Source organism: Mus pahari, chromosome 20 (genome assembly GCF_900095145.1).
Source record: "Mus pahari chromosome 20, PAHARI_EIJ_v1.1, whole genome shotgun sequence".
NCBI classification, from domain to species: Eukaryota; Metazoa; Chordata; class Mammalia; order Rodentia; family Muridae; genus Mus; species Mus pahari.
The window spans coordinates 30,122,697-30,147,743 of NC_034609.1; the positions used below are offsets into that span (position 1 = coordinate 30,122,697).

Consider the following 25,047-nt stretch of genomic DNA (forward strand, 5'->3'; position numbering starts at 1 on the left):
TAGCCCTGGCTGTCCTGGAACTCACTTTGTAGACCAGGCTGGCCTCGAACTCAGAAATCCGCCTGCCTCTGCCTTCCGAGTGCTGGCATTAAAGGTATGCGCCACCACCGCCCAGCTGAAAAAAAATGTTTTATTAAAGAATATATTTATATAAATAGCTGTACTTTTCTTTTTCTAAATATAAAATCACTTTTTTTTTTTTTAAATTGGAAAAGACTTGAGATTGAAGCCATGTTAAAATTTGAGTTCAGGATGTAGCTCAGGGGTGGAGGGCTTAGCAAGCTTGAGCTCTGGGCTCAGTGTCTATCACTGCAAGAACAAAACAAAACAAAAATAGTCAAATTCGAAGTGTGGTGGCCTTATCAAAAGGTGCTGGTGCAGAAGGAAGGCTCCACAGTACTCTGAGAACAGCGCCCCAGAGCAAGACAATAGGCCCTTCCGCTACCTGGAGATCTCCTCTTTCCCTCCTGCAGTTGGTGATGCTGTAATTAGGCCTGCATATTGCCTCTGAACACAGCCCTACAAGGCCCTTCATTTGCAGCTTATGGAAATTAGATCATGCACAGGAAACAGGCTCTTTAGTTATCAGGTTCCTCAGAGGAGGAGTCAAGAGGCGTGAGGGGCGTGGAAAGTTAGGGTTTGTTTAAAGGGACAGGGTCTGCTGGGAAGAGAGAGCTTTTCCCACTCTACACGGAGCTCTCTACAGACTTTCTTAGAAACGGCACTGATTTGTACCCCAGTGCTCTCTTCAAGGGTCCATCTTCATCCTTAAATAGACCAGCTAAAACTAACGGGGAGAGTTAGATATGCATCTACATTGTGTGTTCATATGTATGTGCACGTGTATGTATGTATGTATGTATGTATGTATGTATGTATGTATGTATACATGCATGCATGCATGCATGTACCCCTGTGTGATATGTAGCCCTGACTGGCCTGGAACAATATTGACAAGGCTGGACTTGAACTTGTGTGAGGCAGTCCTCCCACCTCTGTCTCCTGAGTACTAGAGTTACAGGCATTTGGCACCATGTGCAGGTTCAGATTGTTACAAGTTTTTAAAATACCAGAGTGATTATTACATTTACTTATTTTTGTTTGTTGTATGTATGTGTACATGCTCATGGGTGTATGTGCACATTCAGAGGCCAGAGATCAGTGTTCGCTGGCTTCCCGAGTCGCTCTCCACTTTCTGTTTTGAGATAGGGTCTTTCACTAAGCTGAGCTCATTGAATTGGACAGATGGGGTCAGCGAGCCTTGGGGGTTACTCCTGTCTCTGCTTCCTAGTACTCGGGGAACCCTCATGCCTGTGCCCGCTTTTTATGTGGGTGCTGGGGACCAAATTCAGGTGCTCCTGTTCTCAAGTGCTTTACTGACTGAGCTCTCTCTAATATCCACACCTCCCCCCAGTCCTTTCCTGTCTTTCTCTTACAGACAAGGTATTGCTATGTAACCCAGGTTAACCTTGAACTTGCTGCTTAGTCCAGGCTGGCCTAAAACTTTCAGTGATCTTGCTCATTCTGCCTCGGTGATGCTGAGATTATAGACATGAGCTATAGCGCCTTTGTTTTTTAAGTTTTTAATTTATTATTGTATGCATATGAGTACACTGTTGCTGTCTTCAGACACACCAGAAGAGGGCATCAGATCCCATTACAGATGGTTGTGAGCCATCATGTGGTTGCTGGGAATTGAACTCAGGACTTCTGGAATCGCAGTCAATGCTCTTAACCATCTCTCCAGCCCCCCATAGCACCTTTTTTTTTTTTAAAAGACAGGGCTTCTCACTATAGCCCCAGCTGGATCAAACTCACAGCAATCCTTTGCTTTGGTCTCTTAATGCTGGGATTTCGAGTTTGAGCTACTATGAACATATCTTTTGAACAATTCCTAATTTAAAAAGTATAGAGCAGCCATGCAACATCATGGTTTGGAGCCATGATGAACCACAATGAGCTGTTTTGTTTCTAACCTAGGTTTTAGTTTGATTTTTCCTTTTCTTTGAGCCCCAAGGACAGTCCAGCACGGACCCCACCACTGAGCTCAGTTCTTTGTCCTCCAGACTGGATTTTAGTTTTCCTAATTGATAATAATTAACTGTTACACCAGCCTTCTGCAGTGGGATAGTTACTGTGAAGATTATAGTAGCCACATCAGGAGGCTCAGAGGCAGCCGGACGCTAGGAAAGCAAGGGTCAGGAAGTGGGTGAGTTGCCTTGTCTTTGGGCTGTTTTTCAGTCTGTGTGGGAGAAGGTGCTGGAACCCACCCTTCCCTGCTTTCAACCAGCATGGCTCCCTTGGCAGGCTGAGCACAGACTAGAGCTATGTGTCTCAGAAGAAAGTGCTGTTTAAGATAAACTGCAGGTTCTGTGTAAGGCTGGCAATGAGCTCTGGTTACCCTGGCCTGGTCTAAGTATGTCTCACCTTGTCCTTGTCCCTAGGTGTATGTGGTGGCAAATGCGCCTCTCCCAGTGTTGCTGGATTCGCTGCTCCCGCTCCTCCGGGTGTTCTTTTCTCTCTACTGTTTTACACAGCAGAGTGTGTCTCACATAAGGTAAGCAAGCGACTGGATATGCTTAGAATTAGAACCCTGTTTGTCTGTAAACAGTGAAGTTTAAATTAGGGCGCGACTTTCTTTCAAAGTCAGGAAGATATTTGGGGATTCTCTTATTCGGCTTATACAGAAAAAAAGAATGAGGATTTTGTAGGTTGAGGGAAATTGGGTGTAGTTTTGGGTATGATTTTCCATAGCCTGTTCTGTACAGCAGAAGGGAAAGGTATGTCCATGGATCAACATGCCATCGTTTGATCAGTAAGAAATCCTGTGTTATATTGTTTCTGGGAAGTGGGAAACCAGTGGTAGATCATAATGCCCTAGTGGAGTGTTGGAGAATAAGTTTGAAAAGTAAGTGTGGATTTGATGTGACTGCATAGTATAACCTGGAATTTGGCCTTAATGTGAAGAGTTTTCAGTATAGAAGAAAGGGGCTTCTTAGTCATTCAGAAACCCCTTTCTGTGTTACTTTAAAACTGATTCAGTTAGGGGCTGGAGAGATGGCTCCACGGTTAGGAGCCCTGACTGCACTTCCATTCCCAGCACCCACATGGAGGCTAACAACTGTAACTGTAGTCCCAGGACATCTGATACACAGACATACATGCAGGCAGAGCATGTAACATTAAATAAATACATTTTTAAAAAGATTTAATTTAATAAATACATTTTTGGATTAGCTCTATTTTCAGTCATTTGTGGCATTTCTTCCACATGGTAAGAATTTATAGTTACATCCTTTCCTGGTTCACTATGAAGACAGTGTGTAAACTGGAGTCCCTAGCAAGATCTCCGACAAATTGTAAGCTCAGTAACTTATAGCAGTCATTAGCATGGCTGCTAATGATGAAGAAAGACACTCAGCCCTGGACTAAATGTCCAGCCTAAAAATAAAAATAAAATCTTTTTAAAAAGTAAAAAAAAAAAAATTAAGTTCTCATAGCACCGTTCCATCCTCATCAGAGACTGACAGGGGGTGCATGTGCCTACCCCAGCCCCTCCTAGTGAGTGGGGGTGCTTCTAGAGCCAAGGGTTAAGCTGTCCCTGGGTGACCTCCAGGGCATTTGCACTCTGAAATTTGCAAGATGCATGCTTCCCTGTCATGTGTCAGCAGCCAGGGCAGCATTGGGATCAAGTGGAACCTGATGGTCATCGTGTCCCCCCACACCCCCAGCATAGCTTGCCTTGCTAGCTTCATGGAGTAAGATGATAAGCTCATTCATTCATAACTGCTCCATCTACCAGGTCGCTTTGCCAAGAGATCTTGTTATGGATCCTGGTGAAGCTGGAGAGGAAGAAGGCAGTCGCCAGCTTGAAAGGATTTTCGGGGTTGGACAAAGCCGTGCCCACTCTCCACCCTCAGTGTCAGTTTAGAGCCGCTACGCACGGTGGCATCATGATTACCGCCAAAGAGGCTATTAGGTGAGCTTACCCACCCCCGATTTTCACGCCTGACAAGTTTTTATACAACACTGTTCTGTGGGTCAGCCGCTAAGAGGCGCTGATGGAAAGGAAACCAGAAACAGGCAGCCAAGGCGCTTGCTATTTATAATCTTTAAAGAAACCAGAGCCTTAAATGATCCTCTGGGTATTATTCCAAGATGCCAGCTAATAGTAGGTGTGGTTTGCTGGAGCCTCCCGGCTCTACACCACAGCAAGCCCTGTTACTGCTCAGTGCTCGCCAGTGACTCAGAGCAAAGGGCAGCACATGTTCATCCGTAGCTCCAGAGCAACCCAGTCTGCTTCTGACTCACAGAGCAGCATGGATCTGTGGGCCTCATTATTATTATTGTGTTTGTCCTGTCTGTGTCTGTACATTGCTTGCATGCCTGATGGAGCAGAGGGTGTCCAGTCCCTGGGAACTGTGTGGACACTGGGAATCAAACCCAGGTCCTCTGCTCCCACCCCACCCTTATTCTTAAGGGGAATTGTCCCATCACTGTCCTTGGTAATTTTGTAATGAGGTTTGTTTCTCATAAGAATGGATTAGAAAGTACTAAATAGTCTTTAGTAGAGTGGAAAATTTATTTCCCCAATGTCTCACAAGTATTTTATTGTATTTTGTTTTGTTCCATTTTGTTTTATTTTTGTTGTGCTGAGACTGACCTTAGGGCCGTATCCATACTGGGCAATGCGCTGTGCTCCCAGCGCCGTGTACATTTATTTTACACTGTTTCTGCTTTCTGAGATGTGTGGAGGGCGTTGTTATCTCAGAACCCAGACTTCCCTTGGCTGTCGACATGGAGTATGTCCTGGTCCAGCTGCTGGCTTCCATCACATGCAAAGAGTAGCTGTTTGTTGAAGTCCTTACATTTAACTTTATAGTCAGGATTCATTTGGTGAAAATGTAAAACATAAACGAACATGATCAACTTGACAAAAGTAGAAAAAATATGTATTAAAGTAGAATTATCAGAATGAATGGAAGCTTCCTAAGAACTGTTGAATTTTAGCAGCTTTATTACTGTGCCCCATTGAGTATAAAAATTTAGAATTATTTGGCATGCTTAATTACTGCACATGTATATGAAAACCCGCAGTTCTCACTGAAATTATTATTTTGCTTCCTGATGAGAATATAGTTAGCAACTAGTGATTAACTGAATCTCCATCCACTGCCAGAAGCAACCACTCCTTAAAATCTGGGGTGTCTGTTCAGGTTAGGGGTATAGTCCTTTTGATGTTATACACACACACACACACACACACACACACACACACACAAAACACCTGGGTTAAAAAAAAAATAGGGCCCATAGACACTTAAAGCAGTCAAGAGTTTCCAAAAAATTAAAAATTTTATGTGTGTGTGTGTGCGCGCGCGTGTGTGTGCATGTGTGTGTGCGTGTGTGCATGTATGTGTGTGCATGTATGTGTGTGTGCATGTGTGCGTATGTGTATATATGTATGTGTGTGTGCATGTGCGCGCACGTGTATGTGTGTGTGTGTGTGTGTGTGTGTGTGTGTGTGTGTGATCATTTGTTCCCAAAGCAGCCAATCTGTTTCACCACTTTCCTTTCACTCTGCCATTAGCCCAGCAGAAGTTTCCAGTAAGAAATTGTTTTAAAGAACATTTAAGCCAGGCACAGTAGCATACACCTTTCATCCCAGCATTTAGGAGGCAGAGGCAAGCAGATCTCTGTGAGTTTGGAGCTAGTCTGGTTTTCCTAGCGAGTTCCATGCCAGCCTGGGCTATATAATGAGACTGTCTCAGAAAAAAAAAACAGACAAAAACAAAACCCAGCTCTATTTGAGCACTTAGATAGGAGTTTTAGAGGCAGATCTTTTTAAACTTTTTTATTGTTGCTGCTTGTTCACTATGTAGCTCAGGTTGGTCTAGAATTTACTAAGTAGTCCAGGCTGGCCTCAAACTTGAAGCAATCATCCTACTCATCCTACATTAGCCTAAGTATGTGCCATAGGGATGAACCACTACACCCAGCATCAATGATCATTTCTTTTAGACACACCTGACCTTTTTTATTTTATTTTTTAATTTTTCAATGAATCATGTCTAAAGCCACTTCCTTCACAAATCTTTTCCTATTTGAGAAGTAAATGATCATACAGACTAAAGCAGTTTACCTTCTAATAATAAATACCTTGCATTCTTCAGCCTGGAGATAAAGGAAAATATTTTCAAGATCTGTCTGAAGAATACCTATATGGAAATATTGTTACTTCAGAATGTCACTCTGAGGTTTCAGCTTCCGAGGTGGCGCAGCAGGTGAAGGTGCTTGTGCGCAGGCCTGAATCTGAGTTGGATTCCTGGATCCCACAAGGTGTCAGGAGAGAACTGATTCCTGAGAATTGTCCCCTGACATCCACATACACCCTTGTGCCAACACACGTGTGCCCCTGTAGCCACACATAGAGCATAAAATAAACCTTTTAAAAAAGATTTCTAGGAAACATGCTGCTTTGTCGACACTGACATGGGTGATCTTGCCCTGTGTTGCAGCGATGATGAAGATGAAGCCCTGTACCAGAAGGTGTCTTCAGAGCAGAGCCAGGTGGAGCATCTTGGGGACTTGCTGCTGCACTGCCAGCAGTGTGGGTTGGCAGGAGATTTCTTCATCTTTTGTCTGAAGGTAAGAACTCACACAGTTACCCCAATCCATTCTGGGAGTAGCTAGAGGAGAGCCTTTGTCTTTAGAAGCGGTCATAATTTCAGGTCCTAAAATGTAGCTTCCAGTTTAGGCCAAACGAACAGAAGACAGAGAATAATTAACTCAGCTGCTCCTAGGCTCTGGAACAGACAAGGGAAGGACCATCAGTGGGACTGGTGTGCTCTGCCTCCTCTGCTAGCTCATCTGCATTGAAATGTTAGACATGAACAAAGCTGCCTTGTTAGTCTATGAAAGGGTTAATCTTTGCTCCGTGTTGACAGTAAGATCTCTTTTGAAGTTAATAGCAGGTTCTGCAGCCGCAGAGTAATCCCTTATCCTTTCTCGGACTGTTGTGCAGTCAGGTATTTGGAAGGGAAACTCAGCCATTCTGCCTCCCTCCTTTCGCTCTGTAACCACTTAAAACCTTTTCCCATCCCTTGCCGAGTGCCGGTTGTTGTGCTTCCCCTGGCCCCAGTCTCCAGTAGTAACTTGTACTCTGTAACGTTAGCTCTGCCTGGTATCTGCTGGTGTCCGCTCTCTCAAGTGTGTCCTGAGAGAGTGTCTGGAGTTTAAGGATGAGTGGTGGCTGGCAATGGGAAGCTGATGTTTCTAGAGCTTGAAGTAGGGATGTTTCTTTTGGTGCAGTCTCATCTCTATGTTCAGGCCCTTCTCTGCATCAGCCACACCCTGCTGCCTAAGGAGGCATGAGCCCAGCTGTATGCGTTGTTTCCAGCTGCTCTCTGGGTAGGAGCACTGGCTGCTTTTGCAGAAGACTTGAGTTCAGTTCTCAGCACCTTCATGGTGGCTCACAACCTTCTGTAACTCCAGTTCCAGAGGATCCTTCTGACCTCTACATGCAACACACACACACACGCACACGCACACGCACACGCACGCACACACAGTCTCCATACACACATGTAGGCAAAATATTCATGATCATAAAATAAAAATAAATGAATCGTCGGGCAGTGGTGGAACACGCCTTTAATCCCAGCACTTGGGAGGCAGAGGTAGCCCGGGCAACACAGAGAAACCCTGGCTCGGAAAAACCAAAATAAATAAATAAATATTTTTTTTCTTTTAAGGGCCCAAATCAGCCAGGTGTGGTGATACATGCCTGTAATAGCAGAGGTCTGGAAGCTGAGGCAGGAAAACGATTTTGAATTTCAGGCCAGCACAGGTTATTTAAGGAGACTGTTTCCAAAACAAACAAAACAAAATGCTACCACCACGCAATCAAAGGGCTTTATTCTAAATCCCAGTTTGTTTGTTATTTGAAGGGTCTCAAGTAGCCTGCCTGGCCTCAAACTGTTTAGCCAGTGATGACCTTGAACTTCTGCTCTTCCTGTCTACTTCCCGAGTGCTAGGATTACAGACATGGGTGGTACAATTCTTGCGTAGGAATACACGTATACTAGGCAAGTCCTCTACCAGCTAAGCTGTATCCAGTCAACCCAAGCCCCTTAAACTATGGGTCCTGATTCCAGAGGAGGTCACATAGTAAATGTGAGGGGTCACAAAACATTTGTCAACACGAAAAGATTTCTGAACACAAAATAGCCAAAACATAATTCAACACCAAATGGGGAATGAGCCCAAGGTGTTTCTGAGAGCTCTTGCACCACGCAGCCTCACCGAGGCCTTGGTTCTGAACACATAGCATATGTACTTTGCACCGCACAGGCCATCATGACATTCAGCGCGACGAACAAGCCTGAGATATTTCCACTCAGATTCGAGGTCATTGTAGGCTGTAAATCACAGTACCTCTGCTTTCATAGAAACAGTGGTTTGACAGTGGGGAACAAAGACCATCATTCTTTAGCAGGTAAATAATAAGCTAGTATGTCTTTTAATTTAATTTTATTTTATTTATTTATTTATTGTTTGTTTTTCGAGACAGGGTTTCTCTGTGTAGCCCTGGCTGTCCTGGCACTCACTCTGTAGACCAGGCTGACCTTGAACTTAGAAATCTGCCTGCCTCTGCCTCCCAAGTGCTGGGATTAAAGGCGTGCACCACCACGCCCGGCTTGTCTTTTAAATTTATTGCATTAGGATTTTTGATTTTAAAAGTCGTTGGTTGAGGGGCTGGAGAGAGGCTCAGGTTGGGAGCACTTGCCGCTCTTCCAGAGGCTGTCAGTTATGATCTCAGCATCCATGTGAGGCCACTCCACCTACTTGAGTACCACAGGATCTGGCATCCCTCTGCACACCATGGGTTTCTGTACTCACATGAACATACCCCTGTCCTCACCAACACATGTATAATGATAAATATTTAAAAATTTCTGGTTGGGCTGCTGAACTTGATCTTTCATTAAAAAAAAAAAATCATTAAATGATTTTTGGCCTTGGATTAGGTCAGAATTTTGAATAAGTTCTGAAATGGCTCTTGACTGATTTCCTGATTTCTCCCCTTTTTATATTTTATATATATATATAAAACTATATATATAAAACTATATATATAAAAACTATATATATATATATGTATATATATATATAATATATATGGAAAGCTGAATTTTTAGCATTGATAATAAAAAAATGTGGATGTGCTCTAAGAAACACTGAAGATGCTGTGTATTCTGCAGTATTAAATCATCATGATTGAATCCTTAATGTAAAATTAATCAAGTACCACATCTCATTAGTATGCAAATTTATTCATCCTTAATAGACAGTAAAAGCCAAAGTATGCCAAAGAATTGTTTTAAAGTAAATTTCCTTATAATTCATTGCTACTATAGGCTTGACCAGTACACCTGTTTTATGCTCATCCATACATGGAGTTGTATTAAAATTCCTCAGGGAAAAGAGATTGTGAGTTGAAATGTTAAGGAAGCCCTGCTTGAAACCAGGGAAACTTTTATCTTTGCAAAATTGACATTTGATCTAGATAAGTGTGTTCTTCGGTGTGGTTGTCTTGTTCTTTGAAGGATATTTAGAACCATCTGTGACCTCTACCCACTAAATGCCTTTGTTACCCCCCAATTATGACAACCAAAAATGTCCTGCAGGCATTTCAAAATGTCCCCTGGGGAGGAAAATTACCCAAGCATGGTTGAACACCATCACTCTCAGCTGTCAGCTACTTTAGCAAAGCACTAATTGTGAGGGAACTTAAGGTTTTCCCTTTCCATGGGAATTCACAATGGAGAAGCTTACCATACCCACAATAATGAATTCTCCATTAATAGAGGTTTATTTCTGACTTGTCTTAAAGGAAAGTCTTCTAATGGTCTCTAAAAGGACTTTGGCTAAGTTACATCTCTGAGGGCTCAGTTCAAGGAAGGCTTGTGACAGAATTGTGAAAGTGTAATAAAAAGTCAAACAAGCCCTCTTTTGGGGGGAGGAATGTTTTTCGAGACAGGGTTTTTCTGTGTAGCCCTGGCTGTCCTGGAACTCACTCTGTAGTGAGGAAGTGATCTATGTCGACTCCATACTCCTGGCCTCAAACTCAGAAATCTGCCTGCCTCTGCTCCCGAGTGCTGGGATTAGGGGCGTGCGCCCCCACTGCCTGGCAATTCCTTTTTTTTCTTCTTTTTCTTTTCTTTTCTTTTTTTTTTTTTTAACCTTATTATTTGTATGTGTGTTTGTGTATGTAGGATGGGGGGACTTCCTGTGCCACTGTGCATGTGTGGAGTTCAGAGGCCGATCTCTATGAGTTGGTTTTGTCCCTCAAGCCATTGTTTGCACATGTATGCGCTCTCTCTCTCTCTCTCTCTCTCTCTCTCTCTCTCTCTCTCTCTTGCGCTCGCTCACTCTCTCGCTCTCTGTGTGTGTGTATGTGTAAGTTCTTGTATATAACTATGTATATATTTCATCACTATGTATGTGTTTCTCTACATCATGTTTTTCTTTCCTTTTCTTTCATCTTCTATACCCCTAGTTCTTTTTGATTTTTGATTTTGAGGCAGGTCTCACTGGGCCCACTAGGATGGTCCTGGGCTCTCTCCGTAGCCTCAGTGGCCTCAAGCCTGCAACCCTCTTCCCCAGGCTCCTGAGAGCTAAGACTTCAGGAGTATGGAGTGGACACAGGTCACTTCCTCGTGCATAAACTTCCTACATTTTTCGTGTCCTTGGTGCCGCTGCCTCCCTTCACCCCTCCTCTCTCCCTGCTTTAGGAGTTGTCTCACCTGCTGGAGGACAGAGAAGCAGAGGTCATTCCCAAGCCCTCCTGCTGTGCGAGCCTCCGGGAGTTAGAGCACCACCAGACTCTGCTCATAGAAGACCAGGAGCGGAAGCTGCAGGTTCTGCAGCTGCTGGCCGTTCTGTGTGAGAGGATGTCTGAGCAGATATTCACACACATCACTCAGGTGAGTGGCTGACACACTCTGGATCCAGCCTGCTGATATTTTGGTTTCTTTACTTTTTTTTTTTTTTTTTAAATAAATGTAACTTAACCGGGCATGGCGGTACATACCTTTAATCCCAGTACTTGGGGGCAGAAGTAGGCAGATCTCTGTAAGCGGGAGGCCTGCCTTGTCTACAGAGTAAATTCCAGGCCAGCCAGGGCTATGTACTGAGACCCCGTCTCAAAAACAGTAGTTTAGAGTGCAATTTGATACCCCCTTTCCAGGTTTTTTGGAATTCTGGTTAAACATGAAGGTGCTTATTTAAGTTTACTAACTGAATTCATATCAGTAGTCTTACATACTACTCCGTGTGCTTAATATGCTCCCGATGTGAACCTCATCTAAGAAAAGTCCAAGAACTGCTTTACATATTTTTTATGATGTAGTGATATTCAACTTCGAGTACAAATAAACTCACCTAGTACTGAAAAAATATACCACTACCTATCTGGCCACCTTTTAGAGGCTTTGATTTAGTTTGCTGAAATAAGAGCCTGAAGGTCTTTTTTTTTTTTTCAAGTTGCACATGGGTCAGAGGTCGTGAATGGAGTGCAGGAGTGATGGCTCACTTGCTGTGCAAACACAAGAAGGAACGTTTGGATCCTCAGTGCCCACCTAGACAGCTGTGTGTGACTGCACATGTGCCTGTAACCTCAGCTCTGTGTAGGTCACGCACAAAAGATCTGCTGCAGCTTGCTGACCCACCAGCATAGGGTCAGGCTCAGTGAGAGACTCTGGGTCAAATAAATAGGGTAGACAGGAATAGAGCACCTGACATCCTCCTCTGGCTCCTTCATACACATAGGCACATATACATACGTATGTGTGCATATGCCACATATATATATATATATATGTGTGTGTGTGTGTGTGTGTGTGCGCGCGCACACACACACACACACACACACACACACACAAGTTGAGAGCAGTTGGAATTCAAATTTGAAAAACAAGTCTTGTCCTTAGCATGGTTGTGCACACTTTTTGTCCCTGCACTCAGGAAACAGAGGCAGGAGGATCTGTAAGGTCAAGATCAACCTGGTCTACAGAGCAAATCCTAGGACAGCCAGGGCTACACAGAGAAACTCTGGAAAAACCAAGCAACCAGCCACCCAGCCAGCCAGCCAGTCAAACAAACAAAGAAACAAACAAGAAACTGTGAAGTGGGAACTTCTGGTTTCTTTAGAAAGTCAGTTATGTGCAATGATGTTTTGGTGGGCACACATGTGAAAGGATGTTTTGCTATAGGAGACACAGGATGTTTAGAAAGAATATAAATATGACCCCACAGACAGTGGGAGCTCAAGCATGGGTTTGCTTTGCTTCAGCTCCCTAGTCTCGGCTGACAACAGGCATGTATTGGTTTGCCCTACATTGAGTTGCTGAGCTTCACGTGTAGTGACTTCATAGAGGAAAACTCACCAAAAAGCTTCTCCTGAGGTTCCTGTGGCGTCTTGCCACTTCACTGGACTTGGGCTGATTGGCAAGCCTCAGGGTTTCTTCTGGATTGAACTGCCTTCACTGATTCATGTGCTCTGTCTGCCATGTGCCCTGGACTGCAGCTGCTGGTTTGTGTGTGGTGTTTGCTAGTGGACTGGACTGAGAACAAGGAAGGTTGGGATCACCTCAAAGAACTATTTCTAAACAGATCCACTTCCCCCACATCCTGATAATCTTTCTTTTCTACTACCTCTGGTGGGTGGTGGGCTAAAGGGGAGGTTGAACTCTTATTAAAGAAGGCTGTAAAAGACAATGCCTACAAAACTGTGATAATAAGACCACTTTAAATTTCATGATTCCTCCAATTCACAGCTTATCTCCATAGCATCCTGTGCAGTTTTAAGATATTCTAAAAACAATGCTTTCAGAGTAGAGTTGCTGAGCGGGTCAGTTCCTGCAGCGTATTGACTGAGACTTAATTTTTACTACCTTCTTAAAAAGTAGGAGATAAAAGTGAAAAATACATAGGCAAAGCAGAGACCATATTTTACCACTTAACTAGAATTAGTTGTGCCTGGCTGGTGAAGAGTCATTTGTAAGATGGTATGATTGTCACACTTAAATCTGATCCTCCATGTCTTTGTGTGGTTGTCATTGTCATCTGCAGTCCGTGTTGCTAAGCAGCGTGTCACTGAGAGCTCCCGCTGAGAACGCTAGCTGCTGCCTGTCAGCTCTGACTTAGCTTGCCTGTTTAATGGGAACTATGTTCCTGGTTTCTGCCCAAGCCCCTCACTCCTTCAGTTCACCGACCTCATGTTGCTCAGCAGGGTGATTTGTTTTGTATGGTTCCTGACAACTTCCTCATCCAGGCTTGTGTCTGTGTCAGGGGGCCGGGTAGAAGGGGAAGTGGTTTAAAAACCGATAGAGCCTGTGCCTCTGCACTTACCTCCCTCTCTCCTAATTATGAAACCGTGGGGTTAGCCAGGTACAAAAGATGCGCTGACCTATTGTATCGCCCTTCACACAGGTTATTCAAAATGCACCAGAACAAAAGAACCACCAGGAAGTACCAATGTGTGCTTTGTGATCTCACTCCTAGTGATGACATTGGCATATTATTTTGAAACACATGAGCACCGTTCACATGCACACACACAAAGAAAATAAAGTGTATGTCATTTGGTTAATATTATCAGGAATAAAGATTTTTAATATAAGGGAAATGTATAAAAACAAAAGAACTAGCATAAAATCCGTATACTCTTGAATTGTAGTTGGAGATATTAGGGTGAGTGAATGATTAATGTGTTTCTCTGAAAACAATGGATATTTCCTAGTGTGGTCCCCTGTCATTGCCAGGAACAATGACAGTCAGCAGCAGTTAAGTGCCCTCGTTCCAGAGTGGAGACTATAAAACCGTTCCTACTCAGAATACTCAGTACTCTCGGGATGAAGGTTGATTTGAGGTCTAGGGTGGAGATTGTACGTTATAAGCTTCAGGGCAGCTTGATGTGCCCAGGCACAAGGAAGCCATCTGAATTTAATGGGGTCATGGCAGTGGCAGTCAGGAGCCACCTTGAAGGGCCTCTTGTTGCAGCACACTGCACTACTACTGCATTCAGAGGAGCAATGGCTAGAGCAGACACAGCAAAGACAGAAAGTGAGGTTTTAAACCTCTCAGGATTCCTTAGAGATTATCTGGGCCTCTGGTCGCTATTTTGTAAGTTGACAATCAAGGAAAAGCACATATCTAGTCTTTCTTGTAGTGATCGGATCCTGTCTTAATCAGATATGCAACAGAGAATTTTCCATAGGAGAATCACAGTCTAGCGACTAGTTGGTAGAGTGCTTGCCTTCTGGTACAGTCACAGGCAAACCATTCAGAAGGACCTAGACAATCATTACCTGCAGATGGTTAGAAGGGCTGTCAATGGAATACTCTTACGTTCCCAGTGAAATTGACTGCCCCCCCCCTATAAAAAATTTCAAGTTTGAAGTAATTTTTAGTAATTATTCTATTTATTTTTGGTTTTAGGTTTTGAGAGTGTTTCACTGAGTATCCCCTGNCTGGCCTGGAATTTGCTATATAGACCAGGCTGGCCTAGAACTCATAGAGATCCTCCTGCCACTGCCTCCCCGGTGCTGGGATTACATTTGTGTGCCACCATACCTGGCTTCTTCTTTTGTGTGTGTGTAGCATGTATTAATTGAACATATTAACGAGGACTATTTGTTGAGAGAACTTCCTAGTGAATACCTTGTATCTACTTCCTACATAGATATTGGAGTATAATTTTATTGTACCTCATCATATCTTCTTTCATGATTTCATTCCTCTGCGTCTTATTTTTCAGTACATCACAGGGTTAGTGCAGACAGCAGTGCATGCTGTGCCAAATATTTTGGACAGATTGGTCTTCTGTCACTATCAATGGCCAAACAGGTTGCTGTGTGTTCCCACATGTGTGTAGTAGGAAGTATAGGGCACATGGGAAGGATTCTGACCTTAGCACAGAACCTTGACCCTGAATCCAATTAAGGAAATGCAGACACTAGAGTGCTGTGTTAGTTAGCAGAGGCTAGAGGAAGCAATCGGCCAGGTCCAAACTGTGAGAATCTGCAGTGCATGTGGCTCTGCTTCTTCATCAAATAAATGACATTAAAAAAAAAGGGGGGGAGCGCAGCTGGGCATGGTAGTACACTCCTTTAATCCCAGCAGTGAAGAGGTGGAGGTAGGCAGATCTCTGTGAGTTCAAGGCCATCCTGGTTTACATAGTGAGTTCCAGGACAGCCAGGGCTACACAGTTACACTCTGTCTCAAAAAAGCCTAAATGGATGGATGGATGCATGGATGCATGGATGCATGGATGCATGGATACATGGATGGATGAGTGAGTAGGTGAATGGATAACTAAGGGAACCAGTACTAGATTCAGATAAATAACTGGGGGACTGGAGAGATGGCTCTGTCAGCTAAGTGCTTACCATGCAAGCATGAGGACCTGAGTTTGGATCCCCATGTAAGAAGCTGTGCTTGGCAGAGTTCATCTGTAACCCCAACACTTGTGGGGTCGGGGGAGGGTGGTGGAGACAAGCAGATAGCTGGCTCTTACTACCCAGGCCGTCTTCCAATTGGTGAGTGTTATGTTCAGTGAGATACCCTATCTTCTAAAGTCAAAAGCAATGGAAGAAAATGCCTAAAGTTAATCTGTGTGTACACAAACACATACACACATACATTTAAAAAATTATAGGCAAATTGTGGCTAGGCATGGTAGCATGCACCTTTTTTTTTTTTTTGAGAGGGTTTCTCTGTATAGCCCTGGCTGTCCTGGAACTCACTTTGTAGACCAGGCTGGCCTCGAACTCAGAAATCAGCCTGCCTCTGCCTCCCAAGTGCTGGGATTAAAGGCGTGCGCCACCACCACCCGGCCGGCATGCACCTTTAATGCGAACACTTAGGAGGTATGGCAGACTATGCCTGAGTCTCAGGCCTTTCTGGTCTGCGTAGAAAGTTTAGACCCTGTCTTAAAGAGAAAGGAATTATATGAGATATTCCTTATAACAGTTGTGGACCAGGCATTAAGCTCAGATTAAAAAATATTTTTAAAAGAAAGCAAAGAATGAAAAAAAAAAAAGAAGCAAAGAATGTCATATGGCAGTAATTTCATTATGAAGTGTGTCAGATGGTGATCATTTCTGGAGGAAGATGGAATAAGGAAAAGGGATGGTAAGTAGGTGGCTGTGGAGAGTCGCATTGAAGAGATGACCTGTAGCCAGGGAGGGTGCGAAGAGTGTTCCAGAGAGAGGAACTGTTCCCAAGTGTATCAGGATCAGCAAGGAACCCAGTGCCAGTGCAGGGGTGTGAGCAAGGTTCTTAGTCTCTGCCATTTCAGAAACTACATCCTTTGTACACTGCTGAGTTGGATCACTGTAGTCAGCAGAATAGAAATGGTTCTTCCTGGTGTTTTTCTTATTTCGCCTGTATGTGTGTGTGTGTGCGCGCGTGTGTGTAATAGACTCATTACAAAAACAGAACACAGAGGTGCCCATTATAAAGACAAGGTATTGACCTATTCTGGAAATCATAGGTCAACATCAGCAGGGCTGACCTATCATCAGTGTGTGCTTGTAGAGGTGAGAGTTGGGACAGGAGACAGTAACCGTTGGAAGCTACGGAGCCATAGCTGATCAGCAACCTGAGAAACTGGGAGACCAAGCATCTGCACGGAGAGGAGAAGCATCGAATGAACCTCAACAGAGCTGCTGAAATATATTTTTTTAAAAAGGGAGCCAGGCATCGAGGTGGGGTATGCCCATAAACCTAGCACAGAGGTGAGGCAGGAGGATTGCCACAACTACATAGTGACATTGTCTCAGGGAGGGAGGGAGGGAGGGAGGGAGGGAGGTGTCTCCCTGAAGCAAGCGTGGCATTGCTTCAGAAACAGTTCGAGTAAAGGGGGGAAAACAGTGTGAGTTCCTTCTGTAGCAGCCTGGGCATAGCAGTTGCACTAAATAGGAATGGGATTGAGTGCAGGTCATAACACGGTGTTAAGGCTATCTGAGACTTAGGGAAAACCTTGATGTTCTTTCCCCCACCTTCATATAACCCTCCTCTTCCCCAGCGAAACAATAGAGGCCTTAAAATTTTTAAAAATGTCTTATGTTGTACGCATGTGTATAGGGTAGGAGTCACATGGAGGTCACAGGATGGCTTTGTGAGTTGGTTCTCCCGTCTTTACTTGGGCTCCAGTGAGTAGACTCAGTTGACTGGCTTGCATGGCAAGAACTTTCCCCTGCTGAACCATCTCACCAGCTTAGAGGTTTCTTCTTACCCAGTGCTGAACTTAGGGGCTTTGGCTGTGGGTGGGAGTTGCATCTGAAGAGCAGGAGACTTGTGCTGTGTGGATGTGTCCTGTCTCATCTCTCCCCACCTGATTCTGCGTCTACTGAGTCAACTGCTCATAATGACTTCACTCTTTAATAATAACATTAGGTATTTGCTGTTTACCAGGCTCCATTCTGAACCCATGACGGGTATTAACTCATTTAATCCTCTTAATGACCCTATGGAGATGTGTAACTTGCTGATGAAGTGCTGACAGAGTGGAAGGGGCTGGCGGCTGACTTGATTGTGTGCATTTCAGCAGCCTCCTGAGGGACGCTGAACTCGAGGAACTCTGATGTGGGTGGAAGTCAATTGAAAAACTCCCGAGTTCCAAGTAAAGCTGCTGTCAAAATGGCGCTCCAGGAAGGAAGTCTGATTGGACATTGCATGTGGGGGAAAGATCAAGAAGGTCATTCTCATCCTTGGCTTCATAGCAACTGGGAGGCCAGCAGAGGCTATATCAGAGTCTATCTCAGCGTCCTTCCAACAAACAATAAAGAAGTTTGGGAGAAAGGATATTTTTATTGATGGCATACTTTAATAAATGGCCCTTCCTTCATAGTTAAGTTTCTAGGTTTTTAAATATTTTTTCTATTCTTTGAATTTTTATACATTTATATGGTATATTTTATCATATCCATCCACTGCCTTTGTTCAGCTCTCCTAGAGCCCCACCAGCCTTTTGTCTCTCTCTCTCTCTCTGTTTCCTGCTCTCTTGATTCTCAGTTGTTTGCTTTATGTTTACATGCATACAAACAGAACTCTTCTGTTTCTCTGTGTCACCCTGGCTGTCCTAGGACTCGCTCTGTAGACCAGTTAGCCTTGAACTCAGATCTCCCTGCCTCTGCCTCCCGAGTATTGAGATTAAAGCACGACTTCCAGCCTATTAAAAACAGGTACATAGTGGGTCAGGTGAGAAGGCTCAGTGCATAAAGGTGCTTGTCACCAAGGCTCACTGCCTGAGTTCAGTCCCTAGAACCCATTTGGTGCAAAGAGAGAACTCACTCCTAAGCTGCTCTAGCCTCCACCCAAACGTGGCATGTGCACTCGTGGAGACACACACCACAAACGTGGCATGTGCACTTGTGGACACACACAGAGATAAACAAATGTAAACTGCTCTAACCTCCACACAAACGTGGCATGTGCACTCATGGGCACACAGGGATAAACAAATGGAATGCTTTTAACAATAAAAAAAATGCCTAGGAAGGAGCTTAGGAAAGCTAGTTCTAGCAATTAACAAATCTTGTGCTAACATAAAAGCTAAATAAAAGCAAGGCACCCTTTAAAATGTTTTTCTCTGGCTTAACTAGATGACCCCAAATGGTTTATAAATCAGGAAAGTGTCGGGGTTAGAGCGGGAGGTGGGTTTCCGGCATTGTTTCCGTGCGAGGAACATTTAAATAACCTTTGCAGTTTCCTGCCTTGCCTCAGAAGACAAGTGTTAACAGGCCATTCTCCCAGCTTTAAGCTTGCAGTGAGGATTCTAGGGTAACATGTGATTTGTCCAGAGAGTTAAACACGCAGCCTTGCATAGTGTTTAGAAGCTTATTATGGCCTATCTCAACTTTCCCATTTTCAAAATAATATCTTCCCTTTGAGCCATTAATCCTGAATATACACGTGTGCATGTGTACGTGCATGAATGCCTGTCTGCTGTTGTTTAATGGTGATTATACAAGGCTCAGGTCAAATGATGCTGACCAAATTAATTCCATTGAAAGGTTATTGGTAGTCTGTATAAAAGCTTATGTATGAATGATGGTAAGTCTGTAGAAATAGTGACACTTAGAATTTGACTCTGGATATCTTACAGGTTGATTGAGGACGCTGGCTTATAAATAACGCCGGGAACCTTCTCCCCTGCTCATTGCTTACTAGAATTAGACTGTCACATGAAACTGAGAAATCTCTGAGGAGGAAACCTCCTTCAGAGAACATTTTAGATGATCAGAAAGTACTACTTACTTTTATGTATGCATTTGATAGTGTATGTGTATATGTGCACTCTCGTGTGTGCATGTGCGTGTAGAGGTCGGAGGGTGACCTTGGGCATTCATTTTCTATCTCCTGCCAACTTGATTTTGAAGTAAGATATCTCTTGTCACTTGCTGCTGTGCTATATAAACCCCAGGCAGGCTGCCCTGTCAGGTTCCCTTCAACTGGGCCTCCTTGATTTTGTAATATTCCTCCCTTCTCTGCCTCCCGTGTCACTGTAGGAGTGCTGGGTCACAGACACTTGCTGCCATTTCCAGCAGTGGGTTCTGGAGCTGAACCTGTCATTAGGCTTACAAGACAAGTGCTTTCACTCGCCTAGTTATCTCCCAGGCACAGAGTTTTATTTTTTTAGAGTAGTTTTAGGGTCACAATAAAATTGAGCAGATACAGACGTTTCTCAGATATTTCCTGTGCCCACATGTCCCTAGCCTCCCCATTGTTACCAAAGAGCAATGGCTTTTTAGAATTCTTTACCTCGTGTGTGTGTGTGTGTGTGTGTGTGTGTGTGTGTGTGTTTGTGTCCTGGGGACTCAACCCTTTCACCTGCTAGGCAAACAGTGTACCCTGAGCTACATTCTGGGCTCTTTGTTGTAACTGAGGAATCCACACAACCACATCAGTGTGGCTCCCATCTATAGCTTACATTAGGGTTCACTCTGGGGCTTGTACTGTTAATAGGTTCCACGTGTCTGCCATCCTCCTGTATCCTAAAAATAGGTAAATAGGTTCACTATCACATCTGCCCCCTGTACTCTGTCTAGTTTTCTCTCTCTCTCTCTCTCTCTCTCTCTCTCTCTCCTGTATCCTTGCAGATCATTTCTCCTCACTAATATTCCTCCATGTCTTTTCATTGCTTGCTAGTGCACCGACAGTGCTAAATGATCTCCCATTGTCTTGACAAGTCTGTTTATGCACTCACCTTATGGAGGTCGTCTTAGTCACCTCTGAGCTTTGAGATTCATGACTAGAGCTGTTATAAACATAAGGTCTTCTGTGAGCATAAGTTTCTACCTCCTTTGGTAAATATCAAATGCAGTGGCTAGGGCAAAGGAGAGTTCTTTGCTTTATAAGTGATGGAATCTTGGGGCTGAGTTTATAGCTCAGTGGTAGAACCCTTGCCTAACGTGTGCAAGTACTTGCTTGCCAGTACTGAATTAAAAATGGATGGATGAGCCGGTGGTGCACGCCTTTAATCCCAGTACTCAGGAGGCAGAGGCAGGTGGATTTCTTTGTTCGAGGCCAGCTTGGTCTACAAAGTGAGTTCCAGGACAGTCAGGGCTATACAGAGAAACCCTGTCTCGAAAAACCAAAAAAAAAAAAAAAAAAAAANTCGATGGATGGATAGATGGATGGATGGATGGATGGATGGATGGATGGATGGATAGATAGATAGATAGATAGATAGATAGATAGATAGATAGATAGAATGCCAGGAGTAACAGATGCTTATACTCCCAGCACTTAGGAGGAAATCAGTCACTCGTGGCTATGCTCTGCTGTGCATCCATTGGAGGCTAGCTTGGGCTACATGAGACCCTCATCTCAACAGACAAGTACATTGCTTGCCTAGCATGCAATAAGTCCTGAGTCTGCTTTTCCGGCACCACATTACTGGGCCTAGTGACACATACCTATAATCCCAACACTTGGGAACTGAAAGCAGGAAGAGCAGAAGTCCAGGGCCATCCTTAACTACTTAGCAAATTTGAGGCCAGCCTGGGCTATGTGATTACATAAGACCCTGTATCAAAAAGAAAACAAGAGAGAGATTGATATTCTGCATATGAAAGACTCGGAAGCTTCTGCATTGCTAAACTCCTGAAGGTGCTGGGTGGGGTAGATTGTTTAGAGCGCCTGAAGGTGCTGGGTGGGGTAGATTGTTTAGAGCGCTATACGCTCACGGGTTGTCCTCTCCATCTTGACATTTGGCTATTACTGTTTCTTTTGAACCATCCTATATAAACTGGCAGGTATAAAACAGAAACCCATGAAAAACAGAGCAGAAAAGCACAGAGCACTGCTTCTGCTACCCAGGAGCAGCTGTGACGTGTTCGTGATGCAAAAGGGGACAGTACAGACGTAAGATGGATGGACTCTACAGTCGCTTCCTGCCCCTCACTCATGCTGATCTCCTTTTCTGGCAGGTAGTGGACTTTGTAGCAGCAACACTGCAGAGAGCATGTGCAGGCCTGGCTCATGAGGCAGAGAGCGCCGTGGGATCCCAAACCCTAAGCATGTCCATGGGGCTGGTGGCTGTCATGCTAGGAGGAGCTGTTCAGGTGAGTGTAAGTGTGAGCAAAACTTGAATGTCACATGGGGAAGAGGACCCGCCGCCCTTCTTCATGGAAAGCAAGAAGGATATTGCACCCAGGAGAACTGGGATGGCCAAGCTGGGTTTCTCGTTGCTGGTGAGAATCATCTCCCAACATAGATGACAAGCCTGCCACCTCACAGTGACCTGCGCAGATGTCACGTCAAACGGGAAGGGCCCTTCCCTACTTGGAGCAAGCTTGTTTTGGAAACAGTAAGCAAAGTGTTTTGCGCCTGAGGCAGACACTCAGCTCTCTGGCTTCCACTCTTCAAAGGGTTGGTGGGAAATCCCTAGCAACCTCCTGGTGGCTCAGATGGCATCAGTTACGCAGTTTCACGTTAGCTCAGGATCTATTGTTGAGCACATACCGTGCAGGATGCTTGAGCCCATTGTCAGTCACTTTTAAAAGTTTTGTTTTGTTTTGTTTTGTTTTGAGACAGAATCTCATGTAGCCCAGGCTGGCCTTGAATTCAATCTGACATTGTTGATATTCCTTTCTACTTCCCAAGAGCTAGGATTACAGTTGTGCACCACCATGGCTAGCTTAGCTTATGTGGTTTTTCCATAATTAATTTCTAGTTTTTAAGGTCTATTTCTATTTTTAAATTGTGTGTATGCGTGTGTCTATGTGTGCATGAGTGTAGGTGCCTGCTGAGACTAGAAGAGGGTATCAGGTCCCCCGAAGCCAGATATACAAACGACTGTGAGCCTCCTGACATGGGCACTGGAGACCACACAGAGGTCCTTTGCCATCCACTGAGCCATCTCTCCAGCTCTAATTTATAGTTTTAAAAATTTATTCATTCAAATATTATTGGTTACATAGTTGCCACATGCCAGATATTAAGCTAAAAGGTCTGGGAATCTAGCAGTGGACAAGACGGACATGGTTTATATCTCATACGACAGCCCAGGAAGGGAGGCACACAGAGTGACTATTTAAAAATATGAGTAGAGTTGATTGGAATCCCTCCAAATAAGAGGGAAGGGACTGGAGGGGACATAACATCTAAGCTAGGCCAAGAGGTCTTCAGTGAGCAGATGGGATTTAACTAGACCTGAAGAGGAGTGTGTGTGTGAGTGGGTAGAACCCTTGGAAGGAAGCCTTTCATTAGAGAAGCTCATGCAATGGCTTGGAACCAGAGAAAAGCCCCCGTTGGTTTTCTTGAGGCACTGATAGGAGGAAGTTGTAAAGCCCCAGGGCAGCACTGCCAAAGAAAAGGAGAGGCAGGGCCAGATCGTGCGTGCGTGCGTGCGTGCGTGCGTGCGTGCGTGCGTGCGTGCGTGCGTGCGTGCGTGTGAGAGTGACGGGCTAAGGAGAGGCAGGGCCAGACTCTGCTTGTGAGACCTGTGTGTGAGGGTGACTGACTAATTGGGTGACACATTAAGCAAGGAGACTGCAAGAAAGTAGGCCAGTGTCAGAGCTGGTATCACGGAATCAAGCTCCACGCCCGTGAGAGGGGAGCCCGCGGGGATACATTTTGAGTTTGAGCATTCATATCTGGTTTGATTCTTGACATACTAGATATACTAGATTTTGCCTTTCTCTAGACTTTTTTTTTTTTTTCGCCCTGTGGGATTTTTGTTTTGTTTTGTTTTGTTTCCCGTCCCCCCCCNCCCCCCCCCCCCCCCGAGATCAAACCCAGGGCCTTTCACTTCCCCCTGTGTTACATCTCCAGCATTCTAACAAATGTGCCCAGCCAGCAGCTTGGGTCCCAGACTACAACATTATGTCTCAGTGTCAAAAGGTAGGACACTCCTACCTGTTCCTAAGGAGAAAAAAAATTTTTATCTGGGCTAGTTGTCAATATGAATCCCATTTCTCACTGGATTTACGTTCCTAATTTTATATTTTGTATGTCATCTGAAAAACAATAAGCTTTTGGCTAAGGTTCCAGAGTCATATGAAATGTAACAAGGAAGGGTTCACAGATGGAATAGCTTAAGTTGGATTGTTATTGGATTTAATTAGCTTAGTTGAGTTTTGTTTTCTGATTGAATATTAATTTGGATAGTCTCTATAGGTTGAAAGCATAGATTGTGTGTAATCTTCTTATTTAGTTCTTATTTCAGACAATAGGACAAATGGGAAAGAAATCACTGAACTCTCCTATTACTGCAGTTTTCGAGCCCGTTGTTGGAGGCCGTGCCTCACTTGCTGTCTCTGCACAGCCTGGCCCGTCCTTGCCCTCCTGTGAGCCATCCTGACTCCTTACCACTCCCTAGACCCCCTGATTGCGCCGTTTAAGTGAGCATACAGACGTCACACAGACGTCACCTTGCTTACTCTTGTCCTAGGTTTGCTGACTTCTTGCTTGATTCATTTGTTTATGAGTTCCTCTTCCTCCTCCTCCTGTACCTTTTTTTTCTTTCTTTCTGGTTTTCTTTGTTCTCTGTATAGCCCTGGCTGTCCTAGAACTTGCACTATAGATTAGACTGGCCTCGAACTCATAGACCTGTCTGCCTCTGCCTCCCAAGTGCTGGGATTAAAGGCATATGCTGTGGCCACTGCCTGGCAAAGGTACCTTTTTTTTTTTTTTTGATTATTTGTGTGTATGAATGTTTTGCCTCCATATATGTATGTGTGCCACGTGTGTGCCTTGTGCTGCAAGAGGTCAGAGAGGGTTGTAGGATCTCCTGGATCTGGAATTTGGATGGTTCTGAGCCACCCTGTTGGATGCTAGGATTTGAATGCAGGTTCTCTGCAAGAGTAGCCAGTGCTTTGAACAGCTGAGCTATCTATCTCTCCAGCCCTGTAAGGCTTCTTAGTAATGCTGGGTTTTGTCTTGTATTTACAATAAGGTCACACTTGAAGATCATGGTTGACTACAGTCACTCTTTAGAGCCTAGAACATTTTCCCTGTTAGGTAGGAGTCATTGTTTTGGCCAATGAAACAGAATCTAACAGCATCCGGCCTTTCTTCATTCCTTTCTGATTCATGTAAGTAAGGTGATTATTAAAACATCGTGTCTGGGAAGAGGAGTTAGTGTGGAGAAAGTGCAGGTTAAGATTGCTAACAAGATGACTGTAATTCCACATTCATTTTCTAAATTCCAGGCTTGGTCGTCACTAAAGTATTACACTGGGGAGTCTTCCCCGTCCCCTCAAGAAGCAGTTTCTGCTTGGTGTTGTAGAGCCTGTGGGCCCGCTATTGCCCTGGTTGATGAAGCTGAGCAGACCATTCTGGCCTTTCTTTAGGAAATGTATTACCTAAAGGCTGGACTCCTAATCTTTAGGCCCAGATTTCATAGTAAGATTCACTACTGAGAGAGCAAGGGTATATCTTTCTCTAAAGGGACAGCCATCTTCAGCTTGTCCTTATACCATACTATCCAGGTCTTCATGTCTCTCCTCTCCTCTCCTCTCCTCTCCTCTCCTC

The 25,047-nt window shown here is 44.3% G+C and overlaps 1 protein-coding gene across 1 annotated transcript in view; it reads left to right on the forward strand.

The window, feature by feature from the left end:
- Window positions 1–25,047, forward strand: part of Tango6 (transport and golgi organization 6 homolog) — a 165,354-nt gene that overhangs the window by 36,659 nt on the left and 103,648 nt on the right. Inside the window, exons 8-12 of the mRNA XM_021220424.1 lie at window positions 2,445–2,557; window positions 3,803–3,979; window positions 6,519–6,648; window positions 10,797–10,988; window positions 21,501–21,635. Coding sequence (XP_021076083.1) covers window positions 2,445–2,557; window positions 3,803–3,979; window positions 6,519–6,648; window positions 10,797–10,988; window positions 21,501–21,635 — 747 coding nt within the window. The remainder of the gene's footprint in view (window positions 1–2,444; window positions 2,558–3,802; window positions 3,980–6,518; window positions 6,649–10,796; window positions 10,989–21,500; window positions 21,636–25,047) is intronic.